The sequence below is a fragment of the Odocoileus virginianus genome, chromosome 24 (assembly GCF_023699985.2).
Source record: "Odocoileus virginianus isolate 20LAN1187 ecotype Illinois chromosome 24, Ovbor_1.2, whole genome shotgun sequence".
NCBI classification, from domain to species: domain Eukaryota; kingdom Metazoa; phylum Chordata; class Mammalia; order Artiodactyla; family Cervidae; genus Odocoileus; species Odocoileus virginianus.
In genome coordinates, this window is record NC_069697.1 from 35,149,312 (window position 1) to 35,174,059 (window position 24,748).

At 45.6% G+C, this 24,748-nt stretch overlaps 1 protein-coding gene across 11 annotated transcripts in view; it reads left to right on the plus strand.

Moving 5' to 3' along the window:
• PRICKLE1 (prickle planar cell polarity protein 1) overlaps positions 1-21,754 on the plus strand; it is a 110,630-nt gene extending 88,876 nt beyond the window's left edge. For 3 of the 11 annotated variants that reach the window (XM_070454548.1, XM_070454545.1, XM_070454546.1), the window contains 7 exons: positions 10,451-10,635; positions 12,268-12,381; positions 13,143-13,280; positions 13,868-14,071; positions 15,332-15,518; positions 16,420-17,283; positions 19,886-21,754. In XM_070454548.1, the coding sequence (XP_070310649.1) occupies positions 10,501-10,635; positions 12,268-12,381; positions 13,143-13,280; positions 13,868-14,071; positions 15,332-15,518; positions 16,420-17,283; positions 19,886-20,748 (2,505 nt within the window). In that variant the 5' untranslated portion in view covers positions 10,451-10,500 and the 3' untranslated portion in view covers positions 20,749-21,754. Of the gene's footprint in view, positions 1-270; positions 362-434; positions 506-655; positions 864-1,135; positions 1,224-6,458; positions 7,169-7,478; positions 7,858-8,235; positions 8,452-10,450; positions 10,636-12,267; positions 12,382-13,142; positions 13,281-13,867; positions 14,072-15,331; positions 15,519-16,419; positions 17,284-19,885 lie in introns of those variants that run through there. The other 8 variants (XM_070454549.1, XM_020903235.2, XM_020903238.2 and 5 more) reach the window with 8 other exon arrangements.
• Positions 21,755-24,748: the final 2,994 nt, after the last annotated feature.

Genomic DNA, 24,748 nt, shown 5'->3' on the forward strand with positions numbered 1-24,748 from the left:
TTGATTGAGTGCATCCCGTGACCTGGTTCCGTTTCTTTGGATGTTATTTACTGATAAAAATAAATCTGCGCTAAAAGCAGGAGGAACCTCTCCGAAATGCAAGGCAAGTCCTAAGAGGAGAATTCATATGTTAATGAGCCCTTCCAAGTGAGAACTTGGTTAAACGTGCCATTTGCTGACATCATTGTTATGGGCAGAGAGGAGATGATTTCTCTAAGAGGTGTCCTTGCATATGCTCCCAGCGTTTTCTGGCCCGCGCGTGCACCTGCGGGAGGGGGAAGTTTACATAAGCGTCCTGGGGTATTTGCATCTCGGCTTTAACACTCACTAGGGCTCCCGGGAATGGAGCGGGCGGACCGAGGTAGGAGCTCGAGCCACGAGGCTGGCCAAGTGGGTGGGTAACTCTTCGAGGAATCGTTCGTGCGCGGGACCTTGTGGAGACCTGCCAGGCGCACGGTCAGCAGTGACAGTTCCTGGAAAGCGGGTGGCAGCGGGATCTGGCCGGGTAGGCTCCTCCTGCGGACGGGAGCGGGGAGCGGAGTTGGGCGGGGATCGCCAGCCCGGCGGCCGGCCCGCAGCGCCGCAAGGAGGGTGGGACCGTCAGGAAGCGAAACGGTTACTTTTTTTTTTTTTTTTTAATGCGGGCTCTGGTTACTTTTGAAGATCGCGGGCCCAAGAGCAGAGAGGAGACGGGTTTTTTCTTTCCGCGGTGGCGTATCCTGGAGAGACGCGGCGCTGAGGCGTGGGGGATGCGGTGGCCTGGGCGAGGCGACTCCAACACTGGGGAGCAGAGTCGGCGACGCCGGCGGGGACGAAGGGTCTCTGGAAAGCTGGGGGACTTCTTGCCGGCCCCCTCACGGCAGGTTAGACGGCGGCCGCGGCTGAGGGTCGCCGCGTTGCACCGAAAGGGGACTCACAGGACCGGCCGGCGGACCTCGCGTCACTGCGGGGCGGGGGCGACCCCTCGCTGACCGGGCGGGGCTGACACTGCGCGGCGACGGGGCCCCCGCGCTCGCTGCCCCTGCCCCTCGGCCCGCGCCCTGCTGGGGTCTCGTCCGGAAAGGGGTGGGCGCGGATGACCCTAGGGACCCCCAGCCCTGTTTTCCTACGGGAGCACCCGCGCCGGGCCGCCAGCCGCGGCCGGTCGCAGAGCTGGGGACGGCGAGTGCGCGCCAAGGGTTCTACGGAGGGGCTGCAGGCCGCATTCGGCCCCGCGGCCGCAGGTGGGGAGCCGCCGTCTGGGTTCCGGGGCTCGTTGGCGATGGGCCGCGGGGGCTGAATGCTGAGGCTAAGGGGAGGGTTTCGCGTTGGAATCTGAGGATAGACGCGGGGACCGGCGGTCGAGCGGTGGAGCGAGTGCGGTCCCGGGTGAGGAGGTAACGCTGCCCGAGGGCGGCGCGGGAGCCTCGAAGGCTCCGGGTGTCGAGGAGCTGCCCTCGCGGGGCTCTCGCCGGCGCCGTGAAGGGCTCGTCTCCTCGCTTCGGGATCTGGAGCTGGGCGTCTAAGTCCGGGAGGCCGCGGAGGCGGAGGAGCCCAGGCCCGAGGCGGACCCGCGGCCCGGGCGCCCCCTGGCGGCCCGAGCAGCCGGCGCCGCTCGGAGGGTGGGCTTGCGGGCCGCGGGCGCGCGGGCTCCGACTCCGGGCGTTCCTGAGGCGGACGCGGAGGGCCCGGCGGAGCCCCCCAGCCCGTACCCCGCGGCCCACCTCGAATTAGTCCCCTGCGTTTTTCGGAAGGACGGGGTGATATCCCTTCCTCGACTCCTCTCCCGCGGCCTTTTTAGAAACCTCGGGTTTTCACATTAATCTGTGTCAGTATAGGCCAGGCTATGTGTGGAATTTGTTTTTACAACTCGAGTCTTGTGACTTCTCAAACACTTTCTTGAAGTGTTTTCTCTGGAAACTTGTTTCAAATGAGGGCTGTGCGTTTCACAAAGAGGAGTGTTGTTCAGGCGCCAACAGGTGACGGGGTGAAACCCGAGTCTGTGTGTACATTGGAGTCAAGTCTGGCTGCCGTTTCCTTGGGCCGCCGTTGAAAATGGAAATTCAGAAAGTCAATAGGAGACTTGAATACGATTTTGAGAAAATATCTGCGTCTCCCATTATGGAAAACAATGAGTTCATGAGACAGCGCCTCGCGCCGCCCGCCTCACACCGCAGCCTGCCCTTTGGATTCTGCCTTGCAGGCCGGCTTACAGCCAAATAACCTGACCCCCAAAGCGCCGCTCTGGCAAAGGACCCTGCTTTGTCATCAGGTTTCCTCCTTTTGTTAAGCAGTCTGTCTTACTGTCGTGGAATGTATTTGTGCATGAAATTAGCCTGCTTTGAAACCCTGCAGAGTTCCACATTTCCTCTTGGAAAAATAGATAGCTTCTTGGCAATGGTGTGGTGCCTGTCGGGCCACTCAGCTGTCGGAAAATGTACCAGTTGGATGGAGGTTTACCTGGAAAATACAGAAAAGGCCAAAGGGCACATGGCCTAATGTCACTAATTGCTGGTATGAAGTCCTTTTAGTCAAGGAATGTTTCATAAGCAATACCTTCATTGTTTTTATTTTACAGTTATTGTGATTCATTTCAGAGTAAGTACGGTTGGGTTGGGCTCTGTTGGCCAGGACTTTCTTATTGTCTTTAGCAGACAATAGGCTTGAGTGCTCTTTATGTGAAAACTTTAAAGAGATTACAGTTTAGTGACGTTTGCTATGAAATTCAAATCTTGATTGTAATAGTTTTGAGACCTATGGCTTTTGTAGACCTCTGACTTTTTTTTTTTAAGCTAAGGACACCATAAAACTAGGGTATATATATGGGTGTGCGCACACGCATGAGCGTGCTTGGATGTCTGTGTTTGTAAAGAATGGAAGTGTTACAGGATTCCCTACTGCCAAATGAGTCTGTAGTTAAATTTAACTCACCTACATATTTAGCCTGGCTGAATTAGAGCAGATCTTGAGTGGGTGTGTGTGACCCGAAGCTTCTATGTACAAAGGCCTTGTTAACAAGCAGTTTAACAAAGAAGTTGTTAAGCAGCTTGTGGCCCACAGGATGACACTTAGCAGCAGGGGACACTTACGGAATGTTAGCCCAACTGACTTCACAAATCATTATCTGTTCTGGTTTCTGGTGATCAAAGGACTTCTAACTTTCCTGGGCATGTCCACACCAGAAATAACTTTTTCCTAAGGATCCTGCAGTGCTGCAGGTAGTCTTCTCATAGGAACTAAAGTGGAATTTTATTAGGAAAAGTATTTGCAATTAAGGGTATGACCTTCGACTTCATTAGTCAATGGCTGGCACTGAAAATTATTCTGTTTTCTATTTGCATGATTTTGATTTGATTCCTTGACTTGGTCCAAGAAAATGATGACTAATAGGAACCATACCAGCACTGATGTACAGTTATAACCTCAATGTGAATCTGATTGAACTCATTCATCTCAACGCTCCCAAATCCTCACTCCCTGCTGACTTGCCTAGACAGTATTTCCATATTGGTGCATTGTTTTTCAACTGCCTAGGACTCAGAACCCTCTTTGACCCAGTTTTCCTCTTTCTTATTGGTTCCTTTTACTTTCTCTTCGCAAGCCACTACCTTTAGGCTCTCTTGATGATAGTGGGCTAGTAGGGCCCTCCCAGGTTCCTTTTCTCTTTTCTGACCATAACTGTCATATGTAAGACCAGGAGGGGAACCTTCCTACTTATCTGCCTTTTGTTCTTTTCCTTGCCTATGGGGTTCAGTCCAAAGTCTCTTCTGCTTGAGATATGCAATTATTCAGTGGTACCGCTGTCATCTGGAAAGAATATGTCTTTCAGCAAAACATTGACCCTCTACTGCCTCTAGACTTTCATATTCTATGTTGACTTGTTAAGATTTTTAGGGAAAAATAGTAAAGGCTCACTTATGTATAGGTCAAGGTCAATCAAAATAATAATCCTTAACTATCATGGATGCAGCATACAGCTCAATAGAAAATAAATGATCTCCAAGTGGCCAAAATAGCATAGCAAAATAATAAGGCCGTTTTTTAGTTTGAATAACACCTTCACACACTGTATGTCATCTTAAACAGTGATGGCTGTGCTTATGGGAGGGATGCTTAAGCCCTTGTCCATATAATAATGGACAGCATAATAATAATAATAATTTACAGCATAATTATTCTATATACTTGTGGTCAAACTTTTCAAACTGTAATTGCCTAATTTATAGAATATTGAAAGCAACAAATTAAAGTCATGTGTCTGGAGCCATGCAGTTCTGGACATCAGCTCTGCATTGTGGGATAGTCCTCAGCTCCTCGTTGAGGATGGTTCCCAGGCTGTTCCCAGCTGGATGGCTGACTTAGAACTCCTTTTGTTTAAACTCTTAAAGCCAGTGTTCTTTACACTGTTCATCTTCTACTCAAAATGAAAACAAATGATCAGCCAAAGGCTAAATCATACATAGTTTACACACACCACCACTATTAAAGAAAGCAAGGAAATTCCATATGAAATTTGGAAACATTCTTATCACAGCAGGTACTTAAAAAAAAAAAGTTCTAGCTTTTAATGGAATGAATGTCAGTTGCCTTGTTTTTTGATGTTTCTCAGAACGATTCAATAATGGTCCTTAAATATAAGGATGAATGAATGAGTGGAGTAAATGAATCTGGAAAATAAATTTCGTAAGGGACTCCTCCTTCGATGATTGAATTTGGGGAACAAGTGCCAGCTCACAGCCTCATAGCGCCACTGGGGGTTCCCAATTTCTGCTCTGTGTAAGACATCTGGAAAGATCCTGCTGTGTTCCATAGACTGCTTACACATGCAGTGTGTGTGTCTCTGTCTTAGTGTCTGCCTGCCAGAGGTTTTATGGAGGGCCTAGTTACTCCAACCTCATGCCAAGGGAGTTGGGAATGGTAGCCAATAATTGATCGCCCTTCAGGAGGCTGGAGTGCCCTGAACTCAGAAGATGAAACTCCCCTGTCAGCATTCAGCCTTTGTTACTAACGTGTTCTTATTTTGGATGGCCTGGTCAGCTTCCAGATGTATGTAATCAGAGTGAAAGTACCAATTGGCACATGTCAGTGATAACTTTAATTCTTTATATTTATTTAATTATTTTATTCTTTAAAACTGTCACGTCCTTAGGCCATCTTTGGAAGGAAAAGAGTGGCTGTTGGAGAGAACCAGGCCCCACAATAGCCTGGGGATTTGGGGGAGGCGCTCACTGAATGCCCGGGGCAACAAGTTGCCTTCCCTCAGCGCTGCTCCTTTCCCTGGGGTCAGGTGTTCTTTTGACAAGTATATGATGATTGAGAAGTCAGACATCTGTGAGCTGTTTGTCTCTGAATCTTTTTAAATGGTGAGCAGTAGCTATTTAACTACCTTGAAGGAAGAAGGAAAAGAAAGGACACAGCAGGGGCAATGGGACTCTTCCACTTGAGAATCCTCATCTTTCTAGGAATGAGCATCTCATCTCTCCTTACCCAGCCTCGGGCCTCTTTGACGTGTTATTAGCTTTAAGATGTTGCTTGCCCTACACATTTCCTTCATGGTCAGGCTCACTGTTTTACTTCTTTTCTCTGCCTGATCAGGCTTATTTACATCCAGAATCATAAAGATGTTGGAGAGGTAGGGCCATTACCGATTCATTTCCTTAACAGGGGCAAACCTGACGCAGAATTGGTTAATGCACGATTGCCGTTCACTTGTGATTGAGTTCATTCCGTTTATTGCAGCGTTTCAAGACCAGGACAAGAAACCTGCCTCAGAATAAGCACAGAATACTGATGGTTTGAGCTATTCTGGCTTCTTACTCAATTTATTTTTGTCATCTAACGTGGTATCTTGCACATAGTTTTATTTTTTTAAAATAAACTTTAAGATACCATGTTTAATTGTGGTTAAGTAAGAGAATGTAAAAAATATTTTCAAATGGTTCCCACAAAAGCATGTGTGTCTGTGTGTGGAGGAGGAGGATAAAGCAGATGAAGCATAATGTAAACAATTGATGAGTCTGGGTAAAAGACTGCCTAAGTTTGTTCCTTCAGAGAAGGCAGTGGCACCCCACTCCAGTACTCTTGCCTGGAAAATCCCATGGACGGAGGAGCCTGGTAGGCTGCATTCCATGGGGTCACTAAGAGTCGGACACGACTGAGCGACTTCACTTTCACTCATTGGAGAAGGAAATGGCAACCCACTCCAGTGTTCTTGCCTGGAGAATGCCAGGGACGGGCATTCTGGTGGGCTGTCGTCTACAGGGTCGCACAGAGTTGGACACGACTGAAGCGACTTAGCAGCAGCAGCAAGTTTGTTCCTTACTCACAACTTCTCTGAAGTTTGAAATTACATCAATATAAAAATTTACAAAAGTAAATAATATGAGACACAGGATAGGGCCAGCCTTGTCCGTGTAACTGTGGTTCTGCCAAAAAAAAGTTTCACTTTATATCAAACCCCAAAATTCAGTTTTTAAAAAATATTTATTTATTCATTTACTTGGCTGTGTCGAGTCTTAGTTGTCAGGTCCTCTTGTGCAGCTCAGCGTGTGGAATCTTAGTTCCCCTACGAGGGATAGAACCTACATCCCCTTCATTGGAAGGTGGGTTCTGAACTACTTAACCACCAGGAAAGTCCTATTTCAATTATTATTCAACTTAGTTGCAGATTTAATTTGTTGATTCTGTTTCACATGATCAATTTTAAGAGACAATACCTGGAAATAGACTGAATAGGATTTTCCTATTAGATCTAATTCAGTGATGGTTTCATGGTTGGCCTAAAAGATATTTAATAGTATTTTGGCAAAAAGCAAATGCAGCCACATGAAGATGTCATTAGGAAGACCCTTCCTCTTCACCCAGAGCATAAGCAATGGCCAGGCTTCCTTCTTTTGTGCTGCAAAGTACATACCATGTAGTAATGTAAATGTCTACATAAGGGATATTTATGCAATCACATTTCTGTGATTTTTGTTATTTTATATATTCTTATATGTATAAGAACCGTCCTCAGCAGTCAGTTCCTTACATGTGATGTAGTCTGAGACAGTGATATACTTAACAGTACACTTTCTGGGTCTGCTGACAAGCACAGGTCATTTATAAAAGACAAATCTGACTTAAAGTTGTTATGCTGTCAAGAAGAGAAAAAGGAGCTATGGAAATACAGCATCTCTACCACTGACAGGTAAGTAGGAGGTCAGCTGGCTAAGTTGTATTTTTTTAATATTTGTTTTTGGACAGCTCTTAGAACTTACTAGTACATGTCATGTTTTGTCATTTTAAGTAATTATCCTCTGATATAAAGGAAAAAGACATTCTCCAAATTAAAAGCTCTGAAGCAACAGTTCATGAGGCCATTGTTTTATAATCCTCTTGACTCTGTGTTCTCCTTGAAATGCCCTCTCTGGGGGAGGTGGATGGGCCGGGTCTGATGGTGTCATCAGGCATGTCTGTGGTGTAGCAGTCTGATGACTTCACAAACGAAAAAGTTCCACCCAGGAGGCAGCGCGGGGTTGCAGGGGTTTAAGGTCACAGATGAACCATGTTCTAAGGCGGCTGCCCTTGGACAGGTGACCCATGGCCGATCACTCTGAGACTCGGTTTGCCCTTCAGTTTTAAGCAGATTCACCCTCGTGGGGTTGTTTGGTGTGGTGATCGGATGTCACATCACTGATCATGCCAGGCTGGGCGCAGAGGAGTGAGTTAGCTGTCAGAGTGCCAGCAAATGACACAGAAAGCCACACCCATATCACTCGCGTTTCTTCAGCGCATCACTTCGCCCGTGAGTGCGGAATGACAGTTTGCAGCACAGTTTGAGGCGAGGCTCCTATGGCTGTGGGAGTTGCCGGCTGGAGACACGGCCAGCACGCCCAGGTGACTGGGAGCACGGGGACCATGGCTTCAAGTTCTGATTGCTTAGTATAGGCATTTACTGTACAGTTGCCACCAAAGGCCGATCCAGGAATGTAGCCATAAGCGTAATTCAGCTCTTTGGCAATCTGAATCTTTGTGCTTGCATGGAAAATTCATTTGCCTTAATTTGTGATGTTTTCTCTTGTTTTAAAATACAGTGACATTTAATTTTTAGGTTCTGCTTAATATTTATGTTCTTGGTAAAGTCTGTGCAGAGCAGGTACCTTCAAGTCTCCCTTTTCAGCCATACTTGGCAAAGGACAGACATGTATATTTCATGATTTGGGTTCAACAGCATTGAAGGCACCCTTTCTCCTGGTGGGGGTGTTTGAGTTATGAATTAAATTCTTAACCTCTGTTTTTCTCCCTTCGATATGCAGGTGTTATTTTTTTTCAAAACAAAAGGAAAAGAGTAGATCCAAGAAGTGCTCTGACTTTCATTAACACATCCTTTTTTATTGAATAGTAAGAGAAATGTGTCGATGTTTAGAAAGCCTCCCCTCAGTTGAGACATGAATGAAATGCACCTGCGTGAAATGATGTCTTGTGTAAAAGGTCAGTTCCCCCCAGTGGTGGGGCAGGAAATGAGGTCAGCTTTACTTTTTGTTCAGGGTGAATGAAAGTTAAGTTTATTAGTTGGAATACTACCTTCTGTGTGGCATTACTCCTTTTTCTAATAAAGATTGTAGATTTTGGATGTTTGGCCCCCCCTTTTGTGAACTGTTAGAATTTTAAAGTTTTAGTGTCCTTTGATTCATCAAAGAAAAGTCATAAGATTTCGTACTCATAGAACTTAATAGGTAACATATTCTAACACTTAGGAGTATTTAGCGTTGCACTGAGAGAGTCACTGACAAATGACTATTGGGCTGACAGTGTTTTTCCTACCTGTTGAAGCAAATGAGAAGATTATTTAAAACAGAAGAATTTTCAGAAGTCTGATGTGTTAGACATGTTGCAGTGTGACTAGACTCTGGCTTTTAGCTGTGTGACCTTGGGCAAGTCATTTCCTAAATGTTCACTGAAAGGACTGATGCTGAAGCTGAAACTCCAGTACTTTGGCCACCTGATGCAAAGAGCTGACTTATTGGAAAAGACCCTGATGCTGGGAAAGATTGAAGGCAGGAGAAGGGGTCAACAGAGGATGAGATGGTTGGATGCCATCACCAACTCGATGGACATGAGTTTGAGCAAGCTCCGGGAGTTGGTGATGGACAGGAAATCCTGGCGTGCTGCAGTCCATGGGGTCACAAAGAGTCGGACACGACTGAGCAACTGAACTGAACTATCTGTAAATTTCTTTCTTTTTTTTTTTTTTTGTTGGAGGGAAGTATAAAAAGCAGCATCTGATCATGAAAGTCTTCTTTTTTTTGTCTTCATGACTGGGAATGGGGGATGATTTTTAAGAACCAGAAGGAACTCAGAAGTAACATGCATGGTGATAACAAAATTCTTAGGCTGTATGTCAGGACTGTTGTCTAAACACTCATCGGCTTTCATCGGAGGAAACTTTTCAGAGCTGGGTTTTTACCTCATGTGTCCAGCAGCAGTTGAGAGCATGTCACACACGAGGCAGATGGTGGTGTGGTAGTTTAGTCACTAAGTTATGTCCCACTCTTTTGCAACTCCGTGGACTGTAGCCCACCAGGTTCCTCTGTTCATAGAATTTTCCAGGCAGGAATACTGGAGCGGGTTGCCATTTCCTTCTCCAGGGGATCTTCCCGACCCAGGGCTTGAACCCAGGTCTCCTGCATTGGCAGGCAGATTCTTTACCGACTGAACCTCCAGGTACTGCAGACCTTTTCACTGAAAGCCTGCCATTAACACAGTTCAATGCTAATAGTCACTGCACTTGATTTTATTTTAACCTAATGCTCAAATTCAGTGACTTTCTTACGAAGGAACTCATTAATGAATGTCTGGCTGCCTGTAGCCCATGGATATAAAGGCTTGTGAGTTTAATGTGCTGTGTAAGGACTTAACTGTGCTGTTTCTTCTCCCTGAGTAAACGAAGTTCAGTGCCTCTCGGACTTTATTGGAAACCTGAAACCTAAGCAGTGTGGCCCAGCCGACCCACTTGTACTGGCAGGCAGCATGCCTCCGCTGGGAAGATGGGTCAGGAGATGCTGGGGACCAATGCGGGTGGCTGGAGCAATCCTTTCACAGCACATAGGAGTGGACAAGGCGGGAGGCTCGAGCCCAGCTTCTTCCTACAACTCCTGGGGCTCCGCAGGGATTTCGTTTGCGGGAAGTTAGCAGTGCAATTTTCTTGAGAATTTTTTAATGAACAGTGTGTAGAGAAGTACCTTTTAAAGGCATCTGGAGATAAACTAGTTTGGGTGGCATTTTCTCAAATGCTGAGCTGCTAACGGGCCCCTTTCTGCATGGTACAGCCCTAGTTTTTAAGACCCGGGGGTCTGGGGGTGGTGACACTGGTCATTTGGCCTCTTTCTCCAGGCCCCGATGTGTGTACATGTGTGTTCAATAAAAGCTCTCGGAGGGTAAGACTCATGACTTCAGGTTCATCTCTTTGGTTGTCTTATATTGTCCACAGCAGCCACGGTCTGATGTCCTGTGACTGAGAAGCCAGCTGTTGACTCTGTTATGATGCCTTTGGAGATGGAGCCCAAAATGAGCAAACTTGCCTTTGGATGCCAGCGGAGCTCCACATCGGATGATGACTCGGGCTGCGCGCTGGAGGAGTACGCCTGGGTGCCCCCAGGCCTCAGACCCGAGCAGGTGGGAACCGCATCGTCCACCTTTCTGGTTTTCAGTGTGATTTAAGGTCTTCGGTGTTCTGTCTTTTAGTGATCAGACATCACTGCCTCAGTGACATGCTGTGTCCTCGGGCCTTACTCTTCTTCGGGTGGTTTTGCTTTTTTAAGTCAGTTTCTCAATGAAAGTCTCCAGCCCCTTTCATACTCTTGGGTCCAGAAGGATGTTATTTTTTCCCTGATGAGTGAAACCCAGAGTGCTGCCTTTGCCTTTGTTATATGGATTTCTGACTTAGGTGTCCCTTTGGAGAGTGTGGGAGGAACTTACTAACCTTTTGAAAAACTTTAGTAACAACAAAAAGGAAATGAAAGGGGAAGGTTTCTGTGGCAGTTCTCCGCAGTGCCTTGGCTTTGGGAGATAGGAGGCAGAGCTCTGAGACCATTTCAGTGTCACTGCTTAGATCTCTGATAACCTTGCACAGGAAAGAGTCTGTCACCACACCATGTGAATCGGAAAAATTAAAGAGCCAATTCTGTGCTTTGTTGTATTGTTATTTTAAGGAAGATGAGAACATTGTGTGTACCTGTTTTTATCTTCCCAATATCCTTATAATGATGAACTTGTTAAGAACCTGCTGGTGACAGACACAAGGACCAAGGCAGTTGGAAACAAGGGAGGCCGTTGGGCTCCCGAGTTATGGTTGGGCTTCCCGTTTGGTGGGCACCCCCTTGAGAAGAGGGGTTTCCGACTCATCCAGGGCCTCACCCACCGCCTGGCACACACATAGCTGGTGTTTGGTGTTTGCAACCATACAAGCTCTGGTGGCTGATACAGTGGGACAAGGGGAAGAGCTGGGCTCCAGGTAGGAAGGCCGTGTTTCGACCGACCTTTAAGAGAGCACCCTTCCTGCAGCTTTGGTGAGTAGGTTTGTGAGATCTTGAAATGTTGAAGCAAACAGGCCCCAGATTCTAGTCTTCTCATTTCTGGAATCATCTTCATTCTTCCTCAGCACTGCAGCATCCTTTGCAGTGTTCATCAGGGGGTTTCCTTTAGATACAGCGGGAAGAAAAAAATCAAACAGAACTTGAGTTCTCCTTTCAGATGCACTGAGTACGGCTCTGTATAGCGCCCCTCCAGTGTCCTGGGGGAAACTGGCTCCAGGTATTCAGGAAACAGCACCCATGGAAGCAAAGAAAGCTGAAGCTTGAGAGAACCTGATAAGGGAGAGTTTCCACAGTTTAACAGAACAGCTTTTGTCTTTGCGGCGTGTGAAATTCAGAGAGCAAATCCAGGGTGTTTGTGTAGTGGCTGGATCGTGGACAGTGTCACACAGCCTGTGTGGTCACTTCCAGTGTTCACTCAGAATGCTCTTGGCTGACCCTAGGGAGATCACTAAGCAATGGTAGCATTAAATGGGCATATTTTATGGTGCGTAATTTATGATGCCCCTGGTTGTTACTACAAATTACATTCCTGGAGAGCCCTTTAGCAGCTGGGTGCTAGCTAGCTGGGGGTTTGTGCTTCTGCTGGCCTGGCTCAGCTGGTCTTCTCGTTAGCGGCCAGCAGCCACATCCTGTCAGAGGTAACTTCTCGGGATGGACTGAGCTGAAGTGTTCACTTCCTGTGTGCTGACGTCCTCCTCCCTCTCTCCCTCAGATCCAGCTCTATTTTGCTTGCTTACCAGAGGAAAAGGTTCCTTATGTTAACAGCCCTGGAGAGAAGCACCGAATTAAGCAGCTTTTGTACCAGTTGCCACCACATGATAATGAGGTAAAATAACAGGAAGAAGGCTAATTAGGAAAAAAAAAATCCACCCTCAGCCTTGTGATGCCTCCCATAAACTTAAGACTCCTGCCTTTCTTCAGATAAAATTGGGCTGGAGAATACAGCTCTCCATTCTTTAAGAGAGAAAAGGGTGTCAGTGCAATAAACTTAACACAAGTTGGTTTTTTATAGTGTTTGCAGCCACCCACCAGTTACCAGGAACCTACAGGTTCCTGCAATTTCTCCACCCCTTCGCCCAGTCAGAGCTTTATGGGGCTTTGGGCCTGCAGTGGGCTTGAGTGCCTGTAGAATGTATAATGAAGGTGGCAGTTAACCAGTTTAAGCCTTTTGAAGAAAGGTTAATGCCTTAGGTTTTGTTTTTTTTTTTAGCATCTCTGCTGATAAAAGTTTAAATTAAACTTTTCATCCTTTTTTTTAAAAACAAAAAAGGACTTCTGTAGCAGTCCAGTGGTTAAGACTCCATGCTTCCAATGCAAGGGGTATGGGTTCAATCCCTGGTTGAGGAACTAAGATCCCACGTGCTGCGTGGTGTGGCCGAAAAAAGGGAAGATTGCATTTCACTTTTGCTAGAGAGGTTGCAAGATCTGGTGTCTTTTTAAAGGTATGGGGTCATTTTTAAACTGGGGATTCAGGGGAGCAGACCAGCTACACTTGCTGTTTTATTTCCTGAAACTCAATTCTGGAAATAAAGAATTGGTGAGGGAGGCTGTGTGCCTCAGAGGGTGCTTCTGTTTCCTTCTGTGAAGGTGCGGTACTGCCAGACTTTGAGTGAGGAGGAGAAAAAAGAACTGCAAGTGTTCAGTGCGCAGCGGAAGAAAGAAGCACTAGGAAGAGGAACAATTAAACTTCTGTCCAGAGCAGTAATGCATGCCGTGTGCGAGCAGGTAGCGAGTTCTGGATGGACGGGTGGTGATGTCTTGGATCAGCTGAGGGGGAGAGGTGGGAGGGAGCGGATGGCCAGGCCAGCATCTGTGTGAGCCCTAAAAACCTCCAAAAACTATAAGAAAAGCAACGTAGCTTCATATTAAATGGGGATTTCTGTCCGTAACTGGCCACACTGCTGTGTGTATGGGGGAGGCAGCCCCTTAAGTAAACATGGGGTGAAATCCTGAGGTCCTGGCATGGAGGGGGCGCGGCTGGGGTGTGCCTCCTGTTCCGAAACGCAGGGACATGATAGAGACGTTCAGGGCCTTAGTGGGCATTCTCAGAGCAAGAATAGATCCAACAGGAGCCCGCCCCCAGAAGACACCGCGAGTGTTCTCAGCGAGCAGTCCAGCGTGGTAGGTAGTAAAGCCGAGGCGTGTTCACTCCAGTGGAGAATGACAGTTCCAAAGGGAAGAGTTGTTTCACCACTAGCAGGAGGGAAGAGAAAGTCTCCCTGATAGATCTGGGGTTGGGTGTTAAGTGGAAAAGGCAGAGACTGCAGTCATTGAAGAAGCATCGTTTTAAATCTAAATCCTTTTGTTTTTAGTGTGGGCTGAAGATAAACGGAGGTGAAATTGCAGTGTTTGCCTCGCGAGCAGGCCCAGGAGTGTGCTGGCACCCATCCTGTTTTGTCTGCTTCACGTGCAGTGAGCTGCTGGTCGACCTCATCTATTTTTATCAGGATGGAAAAATTCACTGTGGCCGGCACCATGCTGAGCTGCTCAAACCCCGGTGTTCAGCATGTGACGAGGTAAAAAAGTTCACCCCTTAACACCGGGAAAAATAAATAAGCTTCTAGTCAGCCAACATTCCACTGTTCACACCTCAGCCAAATAGACATCTCCGCTGCATGTGCTGTGTGCATGTAGTTTTAAGATGACCCTGTACAGTGGGATAAGGGAGTCCTATGCAGCTAATGAAGCGAATGCAATTGGTGTCTGTGTGCACTGATGGATTATGAGAAAAAAGCAAGTTGCAAGAAGAGTGTGTAAAGATCGATCTTACTTTTGTTAAAGGGGGGAAGAACAAACTGTATACATAGTTGTAAACACTGAGAGACAGCGTGTAAAGACATAGACTGAGTTCACAGTGGTTAACCCTGGAGCATGTGTGGGAAGGGCTGGTGGTGCAAAATGAAGTTTTTCTACCGTAGGCTTTTTATTTTTAAGGAATTTTAGATTTACAGAAGAGTTGCAAAAATATCTCGGAGAGTCCCTGTATACCCTTCTCCTAGCTTGTTAATTATCTTATGTAATCATGGTATATGCATCAAAACTAAGAAATTAACATTGTTATAATATTTTAACTAAATCATAGACTTCATTTAGATTTCCTCAGTTTTTCTACTCATGTCTGTGTTTTATTCTGACACCCCATCCAAGGAACCTCATTGCATTTATGCATTATATCTCCCTAGTCTTCCTCAATCAGTAATAGTAAACTTCCAGTTTTTTACTTTTGTATATTTAAATTTCTTCTATGATGTGCTATTTGAAAAGTTTTTGAAACCAAAAATATGGAAAAATCAAAAAGCCCTTAATCTGGAGATGGCCATCAGGTCAAAGGAAGCATCATCTGCATTAAGTGCTGTTCACTTATCCAGCCCCCAGATCGCTGTAACTGGTGGCTCCCAGCCACTTTAATGAGTTTTTTTTTTTTTTTTTAATATTAAAAGGTGCACAGGCCACTAAATTACTTCAGGGTTAATGTGTTCTTTGCCGCATTATGCCTGCAAAGTGTGACTGGGGAGCAACAATATGACCAAGTGTATTACCTCCAATGTAGAATTCTGTGTTTTCTTTTAAAGTGTAAGCATGCACTTAGTTTCTCTTTTTCAATGTTTTCAAGTTCTGTTCTTGTTCTGTAGCTACATCAAGTTACATGTAAGCTTGAGGCTGTAAGAAACAAAGATCCAGTGCCTGTCAGTTGCCCAGAAAATAGGGTTACTTGGCCTTTAAAATCATTCACAATGATTTTCTTTCATCCTGTGGTTTCTTGTTTCTCTTTAAAGATAATTTTTGCTGACGAGTGCACAGAAGCTGAGGGTCGGCATTGGCACATGAAACACTTCTGCTGCCTGGAGTGCGAGACGGTCCTGGGGGGACAGAGGTACATCATGAAGGACGGCCGCCCATTCTGCTGCGGCTGCTTCGAGTCCCTGTATGCAGAGTACTGCGAGACGTGCGGGGAGCACATCGGTGCGTCTGTGGCCCAGCCTGCGGCTTTGTCACTTGTCCGTCACTCTGTCTCTGGTTATCCAGTGTTTTTTTCTTTCTTTTTGTTTTTGATGGAGGTATAGTTTACGTACAGTGAAATCTGAAAGATTTAAATGTTTTGGTTTGATGAATTTTGACGAACGGGTGTAGACTGGATTCTCATCACTCCTGGCAGTTGTGATCTGTTAAGTCCCCATGAACATGATTATCCAGTACCTAGCCATGGCTCCTGGAGATACAGTGAGTTAGTTCCGATGAGCCTCTGGTTGAAACAGTGTCATAAACCAAACAGATAATCTTATTTCCTGTGTATTTTGCTTTAAAGACACCTTATTTAATATATGTGGTTGATTCATTAAATTGAACTCACAGTCAACAGCCCTGTCCCACCTGCTTGGACAAAGCTCATCTGACCCGTGGATTGCCTCTGTGAGGCACATCACAGTCTTCTGTGCTGGGCCCCACTAGACAGCACTTCAGCTGTGTGCTTGGGCCATTTTAAACAGCAAAGTCACTCAGAGAAAGTACAGACGTGGGAAAGAAAACAGGCCTTGTGTGACGTGTGAGCACTGACCCAGGAGGCCCCCCTTTCACCTGAGCTGGGATGCAGCAGCATCACTTGACTCAAACTTTTTGCCACTTTGCACATGTCTGCAAGTGACCTTGGAGACTCTGCAAGGATTGATTTTGGAACTAACAGGAAATTTAGCACATAGATCAATTTATAAATGAGAATGAACTGTACCTGTGTAAGTCCCAGCTCTATCAAGATCCAGGACAGTCTCCTCACCCTCAAAGGTTCCCTCATGCCCACCGTCTGTCTCCTTCTTCCTCTGTGTCAAGGCGGAACCATAACTTGTGATTCTTTCCTTTCTCGAAACAGGTGTGGACCACGCGCAGATGACCTATGATGGGCAGCACTGGCATGCCACAGAGGCCTGCTTTTCCTGTGCCCAGTGCAAAACCTCTCTGTTGGGATGCCCCTTCCTCCCCAAACAAGGCCAGATTTATTGCTCTAAGACATGCAGCCTCGGTGAAGACGTGCATGCCTCCGATTCTTCCGACTCTGCGTTCCAGTCGGCTCGGTCAAGAGACTCCAGGAGAAGTGTCCGGATGGGCAAGAGCAGCCGGTCAGCAGACCAGTGTCGTCAGTCACTCCTTCTGTCCCCTGCTCTGAACTACAAGTTTCCTGGCCTGTCAGGCAATGCTGACGACACCCTATCTCGGAAGCTGGACGATCTGAGCCTTTCCAGGCAAGGAGCAAGTTTTGTCAATGAAGAATTTTGGAAAGGCAGAGTAGAGCACGAAACCCCAGAAGACCCTGAAGAATGGGCAGAGCATGAAGATTATATGACACAGCTCCTCCTCAAGTTTGGTGATAAAAGTCTCTTTCAGCAGCAGCCCAGTGAGATGGACATTCGAGCCAGTGAGCACTGGATAGCTGATAACATGGTTAAAAATAAGACCGAGTTAAAGCAAAACAACCAGAGCCTTGCAAGTAAAAAATACCAATCTGATATGTATTGGGCACAGTCACAAGATGGACTGGGAGATTCTGCTTATGGCAGCCACCCAGGCCCTGCGAGCAGTCGAAGACTCCAGGAATTGGATCTGGACCATGGGGCTTCAGGATACAATCACGATCAGACACAGTGGTATGAAGATTCGCTGGAGTGCTTGTCAGACCTGAAACCAGAGCAAAGTGTTCGGGATTCTATGGATTCTTTGGCTTTGTCTAATATCACAGGTATGTAATCTAGGGATTATGGGGTATTTGAAAAAGGAGCCACTAAAAAGTTTATGCCAAAAGTTACAGTTCAGCAACCAGTAGGGTCTATGTTTTTTTTTTTTGCGGGGGGGTGGGTGGCTATGATTTTTAAAACCGTAGACCATGGGAAGGAAGGAGTTTCAGTTAAATGCTAAACACTGTCGCAAAACAACAGTGTATTAAACAGCAGAGACACCACTTTGCTGACAAAAGTCTGTAGCATCAAAGCTATGGTTTTTCCAGTAGTCATGTATGAATGTGAGAGCTGGATCATAAAGAAGGCTGAGCACCGAAGAACGATGCTTTGAAATTGTGGTATTGGAGAAGACTCGAGAGTCCCTTGGACAGCAGGGAAATCAAACCAGTCAATCCTAACGGAAATCAATCCTGAGTATTCATTGGCAGGATTAATGCTGAAGCTGAAGCTCCATACTTGGGCCATCTGACATGAGAAACTGACTCGTTGGGAAAGACCGTTACGCCAGGGAACATTGAAGGCAGGAGGAGAAGGGGGCGGCAGAGGATGAAATGGCCAAATGGCATCACTCGACTCAATGGACATGAGTTTGAGCAAGCTCCAGAAGATGGTGACGGACAGGGAAGCCTGGCATGCTGCAGTCTGTGGAGTCACAGAGTTGAATACAATTTAGCGACTGAACAGAACAGATAGCATAGCAAACACTCACATACTTGTATGCATACATATAAAATAAACTTTCAGTACAGTCTTTGGGGACAGATATTGTTATCCCTGTTTTGAAGAGAAGAGATCAGTTTCTTTGGATGATGGAGTCTACATCTGTATTTGAAAGATATTGGACTCTGGATCATTCTGTATGAATTAAAGATATTAAAATCAACATGCATACTCCATAAGCACAGAACATTTTTTTTATTTTCCTGAATTGCCCTGTGGCAATAGACAGTTCAAAATTAGCTAAGTTTTTTTTTAACCCAGATTATAAAATAATTTCACTTTAATGTTTTCAAAACACTTTGGTGTTAGTTATCTACATTTCATCCTTACAATGACCCTGAGAGAGTGGATATTATTGCATTTTACAAATGTGGAAAGTTGAATTACCAAGAGACTAGGGAATTCCCTGGCAGTCCAGTGGTTAGGACTCTGTTCTTTCATTTCCATGACCCGGGTTCAGTCCCTAATTGAGGAACTAAGATCCTGCAAGCCACATGGCATGATCAAAAATACAAAACCAGAACACCAAAAAAAACCAAGAAGCTAAATGCCCAACTTTATATAAGTATTTAAAGATAAGTTTGATCCTAGAACCCAACCCTCCTGAATCTTATATTTGCCACAAGTTTTTGGGTACTGTTGTTGCTTGGTTAGTTTCGTAGTCCAACCAATGACACTAGTCCTTTCATAAAGGTTATGTTACATTGTAACATAGGCAGGAGAGGCTTGAGTAGCTGCCAGGAGGGCCCCAGGCCAGGTGCTGGGCACAGAGGATTAAGACAGCTACCCTCTGACTTTGGTTGGGCTTGTCAACATTAAAGCCTATAATTTAGGGGACTTAAGGAATGGTGGGTAAGACTAAATACTAAGCACCTCCTGTTTGCTAGGCCCTCTGATAGGTGTTTCAACATTTAAATATCAAAAATAGACAGCATTTGATATACGTCATGTTATTGCTTACTTTTCTTGACAACAATCGGCTCAAAAATAGGCTTTATTTAGAAATTGGGAAGCAATGTAGTCACCAGCTGACAGCAGTTCACAGCGCTCCCTGTTGTTGCTTACCACCAGCTGGGTTGTGTTCATTTCTCTTAACTTGCCTGAGCCCTGTTGTAAGAAGGAGTGCAACATCATCGGTTTTGAGCAAAGTTTTAAAATGGAATTAATCTGGAAGTGGAATATCAGTTTATGGGTTGACGGAGCAGAAGATTGGATAAAGGCCTGGGGTCAGGGGTTTGGCAAACTTTTTTCCATAAAAGGCTAGCTAGGACTTTTGGGACGTTATAGTCTTTGTTGTAACTACTCAACTCTACACTGTGGAAAAAACCATAGGCAGCAGAGAAGCAAACAGATATATCTTGCCCAGTGAAACTGTATCCACACATAGGCTGTGGGCTGGATCCGGCCCTTGGGCCGTTCGACTACCAGTCCAGGTATAAGAGAAGACTAGTCTTGGCTTAAGAAGAGCGCCATAATGGTGGCCGTGTGCCTGCAAAGGGAAGGACTGCTTTGAGAGAGATTTAGATGAAACAGCTGGCTTTAATGGGTTGAGAGACAGAAGCTTCTGTGTGTCATGTTAATAAATTAATGACAGAACTGTTATGAAGAGCTTTTAGTTTGGCTGCTCATCCCATGGGCTGTAACTCATGTTTGGCCCCCAAATGCCTGGGGCTCATGAGAGATGCTGGGCCTCTTGTTTCAATGATAAAATTCATACCTCTTCTCGATTTAGGTATATATGTCCATTGGTTTTGCCCAGTGATTGTTCATCAGATATTGAAATTCAAGGGACTTCACTTCAAAATGCTTCTAAAACTTGTTGGTAATAACTGTCAGAGTGTTAGGGTTGTTGACAGTCACATCTTGTCTTGGCTTTTCTTTTAGGGGCGTCAGTGGATGGAGAAAGCAAGCCGAGGCCATCATTGTATTCTCTGCAAAACTTTGAGGAAATAGAGACAGAAGACTGTGAGAAAATGAGCAATATGGGGACTTTGAACTCTTCCATGCTGCACAGGAGCACAGAGTCCTTGAAGAGCCTCAGTTCAGAGTTGTGTCCAGAAAAAATCCTGCCCGAGGAGAAACCACTTCACCTGCCAGTGCTCCGAAGGTCCAAGTCTCAGTCCAGGCCACAGCAGGTCAAGTTTTCAGATGATGTCATTGACAATGGAAGCTACGAGAACATCGAAATCCGGCAGCCGCCAATGAGTGAGAGAACTCGGAGACGGGTGTACCATTTTGAAGAGAGGGGACCCAGGTCCCATCACCATCGCCGCAGGAGAAGTAGGAAGTCCCGCTCAGACAATGCCCTGAACCTTGTCACAGAAAGAAAGTACTCTCCCAAGGACAGGCTGCGGCTCTACACCCCCGATAACTACGAAAAGTTTATCCAGAACAAGAGTGCCCGGGAAATCCAGGCCTACATCCAGAACGCTGACCTCTATGGGCAGTACACCCACGCCGCTTCTGACTACGCCCTGCAGAACCCGGGGGGGCCGCGCTTTCTAGGCCTCTACGGGGAGGACGACGGCTCCTGGTGCTCCTCCTCCACCTCCTCCTCCTCTGACTCAGAAGAAGAGGGGTATTTTCTTGGACAGCCAATTCCTCAGCCCCGGCCGCAGAGATACGCCTACTACACAGACGACCTTTCTAGTCCAACTTCTGCACTCCCCACGCCTCAGTTTGGTCAGAGGACAACTAAATCCAAGAAGAAAAAGGGACACAAGGGCAAAAACTGTATTATTTCTTAATGTAGTAGCTGCGGAGATTGTATTTAAACTTAGCCATTAACCACCTTAAATCATATCTTTTTTCTTCCATAGGAGAGTTGCTAAAATAGATTCAAGTGCTTTGCCCATGTAAATGAGACCCCGACTGCTGTTTACAGTGTCAGATTAACCTTTGGAAGGTGTGATTTCTCCACTTAACCCTCCTTGGATGGTGCCAGGTAGACATGACCTTGTGTGTCTGTTGGGTGCATCACAATTTGACACAGCTGCTTTGGTCTCCAAACCTCGAGAGATCCGCGAGAAGCTGTTGAGAGGTGACTGGATGGGGGTGTTGATTTTTAGACAATGGAGAACTTGAGCCACCTTTGTCAAGCAGTAGTGTTTGTCGTTTGTCTGCACCAGGTTGACCCAGGTCCTGACAGTCTGTCCAGTCGTGTGGCATGCACGTAGTCATGTGACCCAGCCAACACTGTGCGTCCCACTGTGCAAGGCCACCTCATCCCCTTCCAGCCCTTATTAGCCAGGTAAACATTATATTAGCTCCAGCTACAGATCGAAAAGAACATTGCTATTTATAATGTAGTATTTCATAGACTTAAGTGTATTCCTAATTTAACGGTGCAAATATTAATGTACATACTGTACAGTTCAGATTTTAAAGCTGATATTTTTATATCCCTGAAATGTAAGATGTTTGTTACACTGCAGTGCTAGATTTGTTAGGGAACCAGAAACAGCATTTATGGATGAAATGATTGCTTGTATCTTAGTCAGGGTTTATAAGTTTAGATGGTCAAATGTATATTGCCTAGTGATGGAAAGTTCTTTTTTTTTTTTTTTTTTTCAATTTTTCAACATTAAAAAGGCTCTGTATGCATGGTGGGGCTATGTAAATACTCTTTAAAACTATGGCCCTATTAATCTTACAAGTGTTATTTATGGGTCAAGCAATGTAAACTGTATAAATGTAAAAACAAACAAAAATAATCTCCCCACACATACCCCTGGAATATATGGTTAAAAACAAGGAGAAGCTGTTTGGGTGAATATTTTTTTCCCCTTGGGGATGGCAGGGGGTGCCTTACCCGTTTTCAGCAAGGTAGTGATTATCTCAAGGAAAGAGACCAACAAACTACAAGGATCTGCTCTCTGTGGCAGAGTGCTTTGTAGGTTGATTCCTTTTCACCCCTCCCTTCCAGCTAATTTGTTGGCCTTCTGGTTATGTTTTTCTTTTAAAATCTTTAAATTAGGGGATTCTGTGCTGCTGGCTACTTAAAGTTAATCTGGGGTTCTGTTTCAAGGGGGAATTACATTGGATTTGAACTGACAAGCTAGTACTTTGATATGGGTCATTCTTGCCCATGTATTTCAGTCCTAACTTAGTGTCCTAGTGGTATCTCAGACCTTTAGGAAGGTATTTAATAAATGCTTAATCAATAACAAATGACCTTTCTGAACAAGATCTCTTCAAACACATCCAGATCACGTTCATTTTGCTCCTTTGACTAGCCTTGCTGTTCTACCATTAACAGACCAACGTTTGACTCCTCCTGCACATCCACTTGCCCTACTAGCTTGTGTGAAATAGTACTTGAGGCATAGAGGCAGAGCTGCCCACATGTACTGGTGTGGGAAAAGCTGTTGGGCCCTGGGAGGGCAGACCTGAATCCAGTAGGAAAGCCAGCAGTCAACAACATCCCCTGTACTCACAGCCTGGACAGGGCAAGGCTTGGTATCCAGGCTAGGCAGAGCCCTTCAGAAGCACACCAGTGGGAATGACTCCATTATCATCTCCGTGTTCTGATTCACTTTAAAAACAGCATTGCAGAGAAAATGCATGCACATGGTTTAAAAAAAAGCAAAAGACATGAAGTATCTCCTTTCCACTCTCCTTCCCTTGGTTCCCCTCCCTAGAAGTAACCACTGTTACCCATTAGTTGTGTATCCTTCAGATGTTCAAAGCATATTTACATTAATGTATCTTTTTAAAATGCCAGGAAACTACACCAACTAAGACTTGCTTTTCTCACTTTACATGTGGGTATTCCACGTTAGTGGGTATAGGTCTACCTCACTCTGTTCTTGCAATGACTTCATAATAGTCTGCTTTTGGATATACCGTAATTTATTTCACCTGTCCCTTGGTGATGGGCTTCAGTTTTCTCATAGACACTTTATCCTTCATTGGCACATATGCACATGAATTCTGAGTAGCACGGTTATGGGAGAAAGGTTATGCGTTTACAATTTGATGGCCGTCACCAGTTTTCCTCAAGAAGGCAATCTCCTGATCCTCATTTACAGTGCTAGTGCTTCTTCCCTCACGATCTCACGTGACAGAGGAGCAGGTTTCCAGATTTTGAAGATCTTTTCAGAATCTTTGCTGCAAACAGTGGGCATCCTTTTAGAAAAGACCTTTGCCCTGAAAGGGTGGATAATGAAATACTCAGCCTTCCTTAGCCTGGAGAAAGGCAGGGATAAGCTGAAGTCACTGTCCTCAGTAGTTTTCAAGTTCTGGTTGCTTTTGCTCTTCCTAGTAATCACCCCATTCATTTCTTCATTTCCTTACATAAGGGTTATATCGACTGCCAAAGGTTTAAGGAAATGCCGAAATATTTATTCACCATAGTAATGTAAGCTTTAAAGCTTTTAAATCTTGGGTGATAGCAATAACAAAGACTGTCTACAAAGGACGAAAGAGAGGCAGCTGCCCTGCAGCCCTGTAAAGAATTAGGCTAGAAAACTAGGCCTACATTTGCTAAAAGGTATTCATAGATTTCATTAACAAGGTGTTTGGTCCATCACAAAACTCAAAATTTAGCCCCAAGCTAAGTATCAAATACTAAAACACTGCCTCTGGTCTCTACATGGGTGAAGCAGAAGCCCAGTGATTGCATTTTCCTCACTTCAGACCAAACTGAGCACATACCGCCCGTGGAGGGATGCTGATAAGTCAGTGGGCACTGCTTTCAGTACTCAGTAAGAGAATGACTCACCTTGTGTACGTACTTGATATTCTTGACACTCAGCTTTCTAGTTCCTGAGTTAAATAAGTATCACAAGTGCAAGGAGAGATTTGCTGTCTGGTGGTGCTAGTGCTAAAGGATCCACCTGCCAGTGCAGGAGATGCAGGTTCAGTCCCTGGTTCAGGAAGATCCCTTGGAGGAGGAAATGGCTACCCACTCTAGTATTCTTGCCTGGAGAATTCCTCGGACGGAGGAACTTGGTGGGCCCCAGTGCACAGGGTCACAAAGAGTTCGGTGCAACTGAGCATAGCTCTCACTTTAGATCCAAAGCATAAGCCGTTGTAAGACAGAAGTAAAACTGGAATGAGCACCGAAGACTGCTAGATGTCCGCATGTGGCCCTGCTCTATGTGGTCCTCGGGTGGGGGGCCAGGCAAGTTAGAACAGGTGTGGAGGTGCTGTGGGGCGGCCGACGTGGTGTGGGCAGGCTGCGGCTGAGCGCCACGCTCCTGCGGCACATGCGGCTGCTGCCGGGCATGAGAGAAGGAAGCAGTGCTAGAACGTCAGTCTTTCCAAAAGCAGCCAAGAACTTGAACTCTGGTAAAACGTCTCCCACCTTCTCAATGCTAGCAACTAATTCAAACATTTCTGAAGCCCTTTGAACAAAATGAACCTGCCATCAGAGCATGGGTTATAAATTTAAGCACTTGAAGTCATCCCTTAGAGCTCTCTAGAGGAGGCACAACTATTACTATTTACAGAAAGACGTGACTTTTTTTTTTGATGTTCAAGGAAGAAAAATTATTGGGATTTTAAAAAATTCCACTAAAAGCCTTATTATCAGATTTAATGTTAGCAACACAATTATAAAAAAGGCCTTTTTAATTTGTCAAATGAGAAAATTGCCTAGTTAGATTCTCTAGCTGTTCTTTGGAACTTTCTAACAAGGCATGCTCCTGAACAGTCACGTGGGTTTTCTGCTCGTTCTCAGCACTTGAGAAAGGCTTCCAGGCTCACTGGAGAAATAAGCAGGAGCAACTGAATTTTGCATCTCTG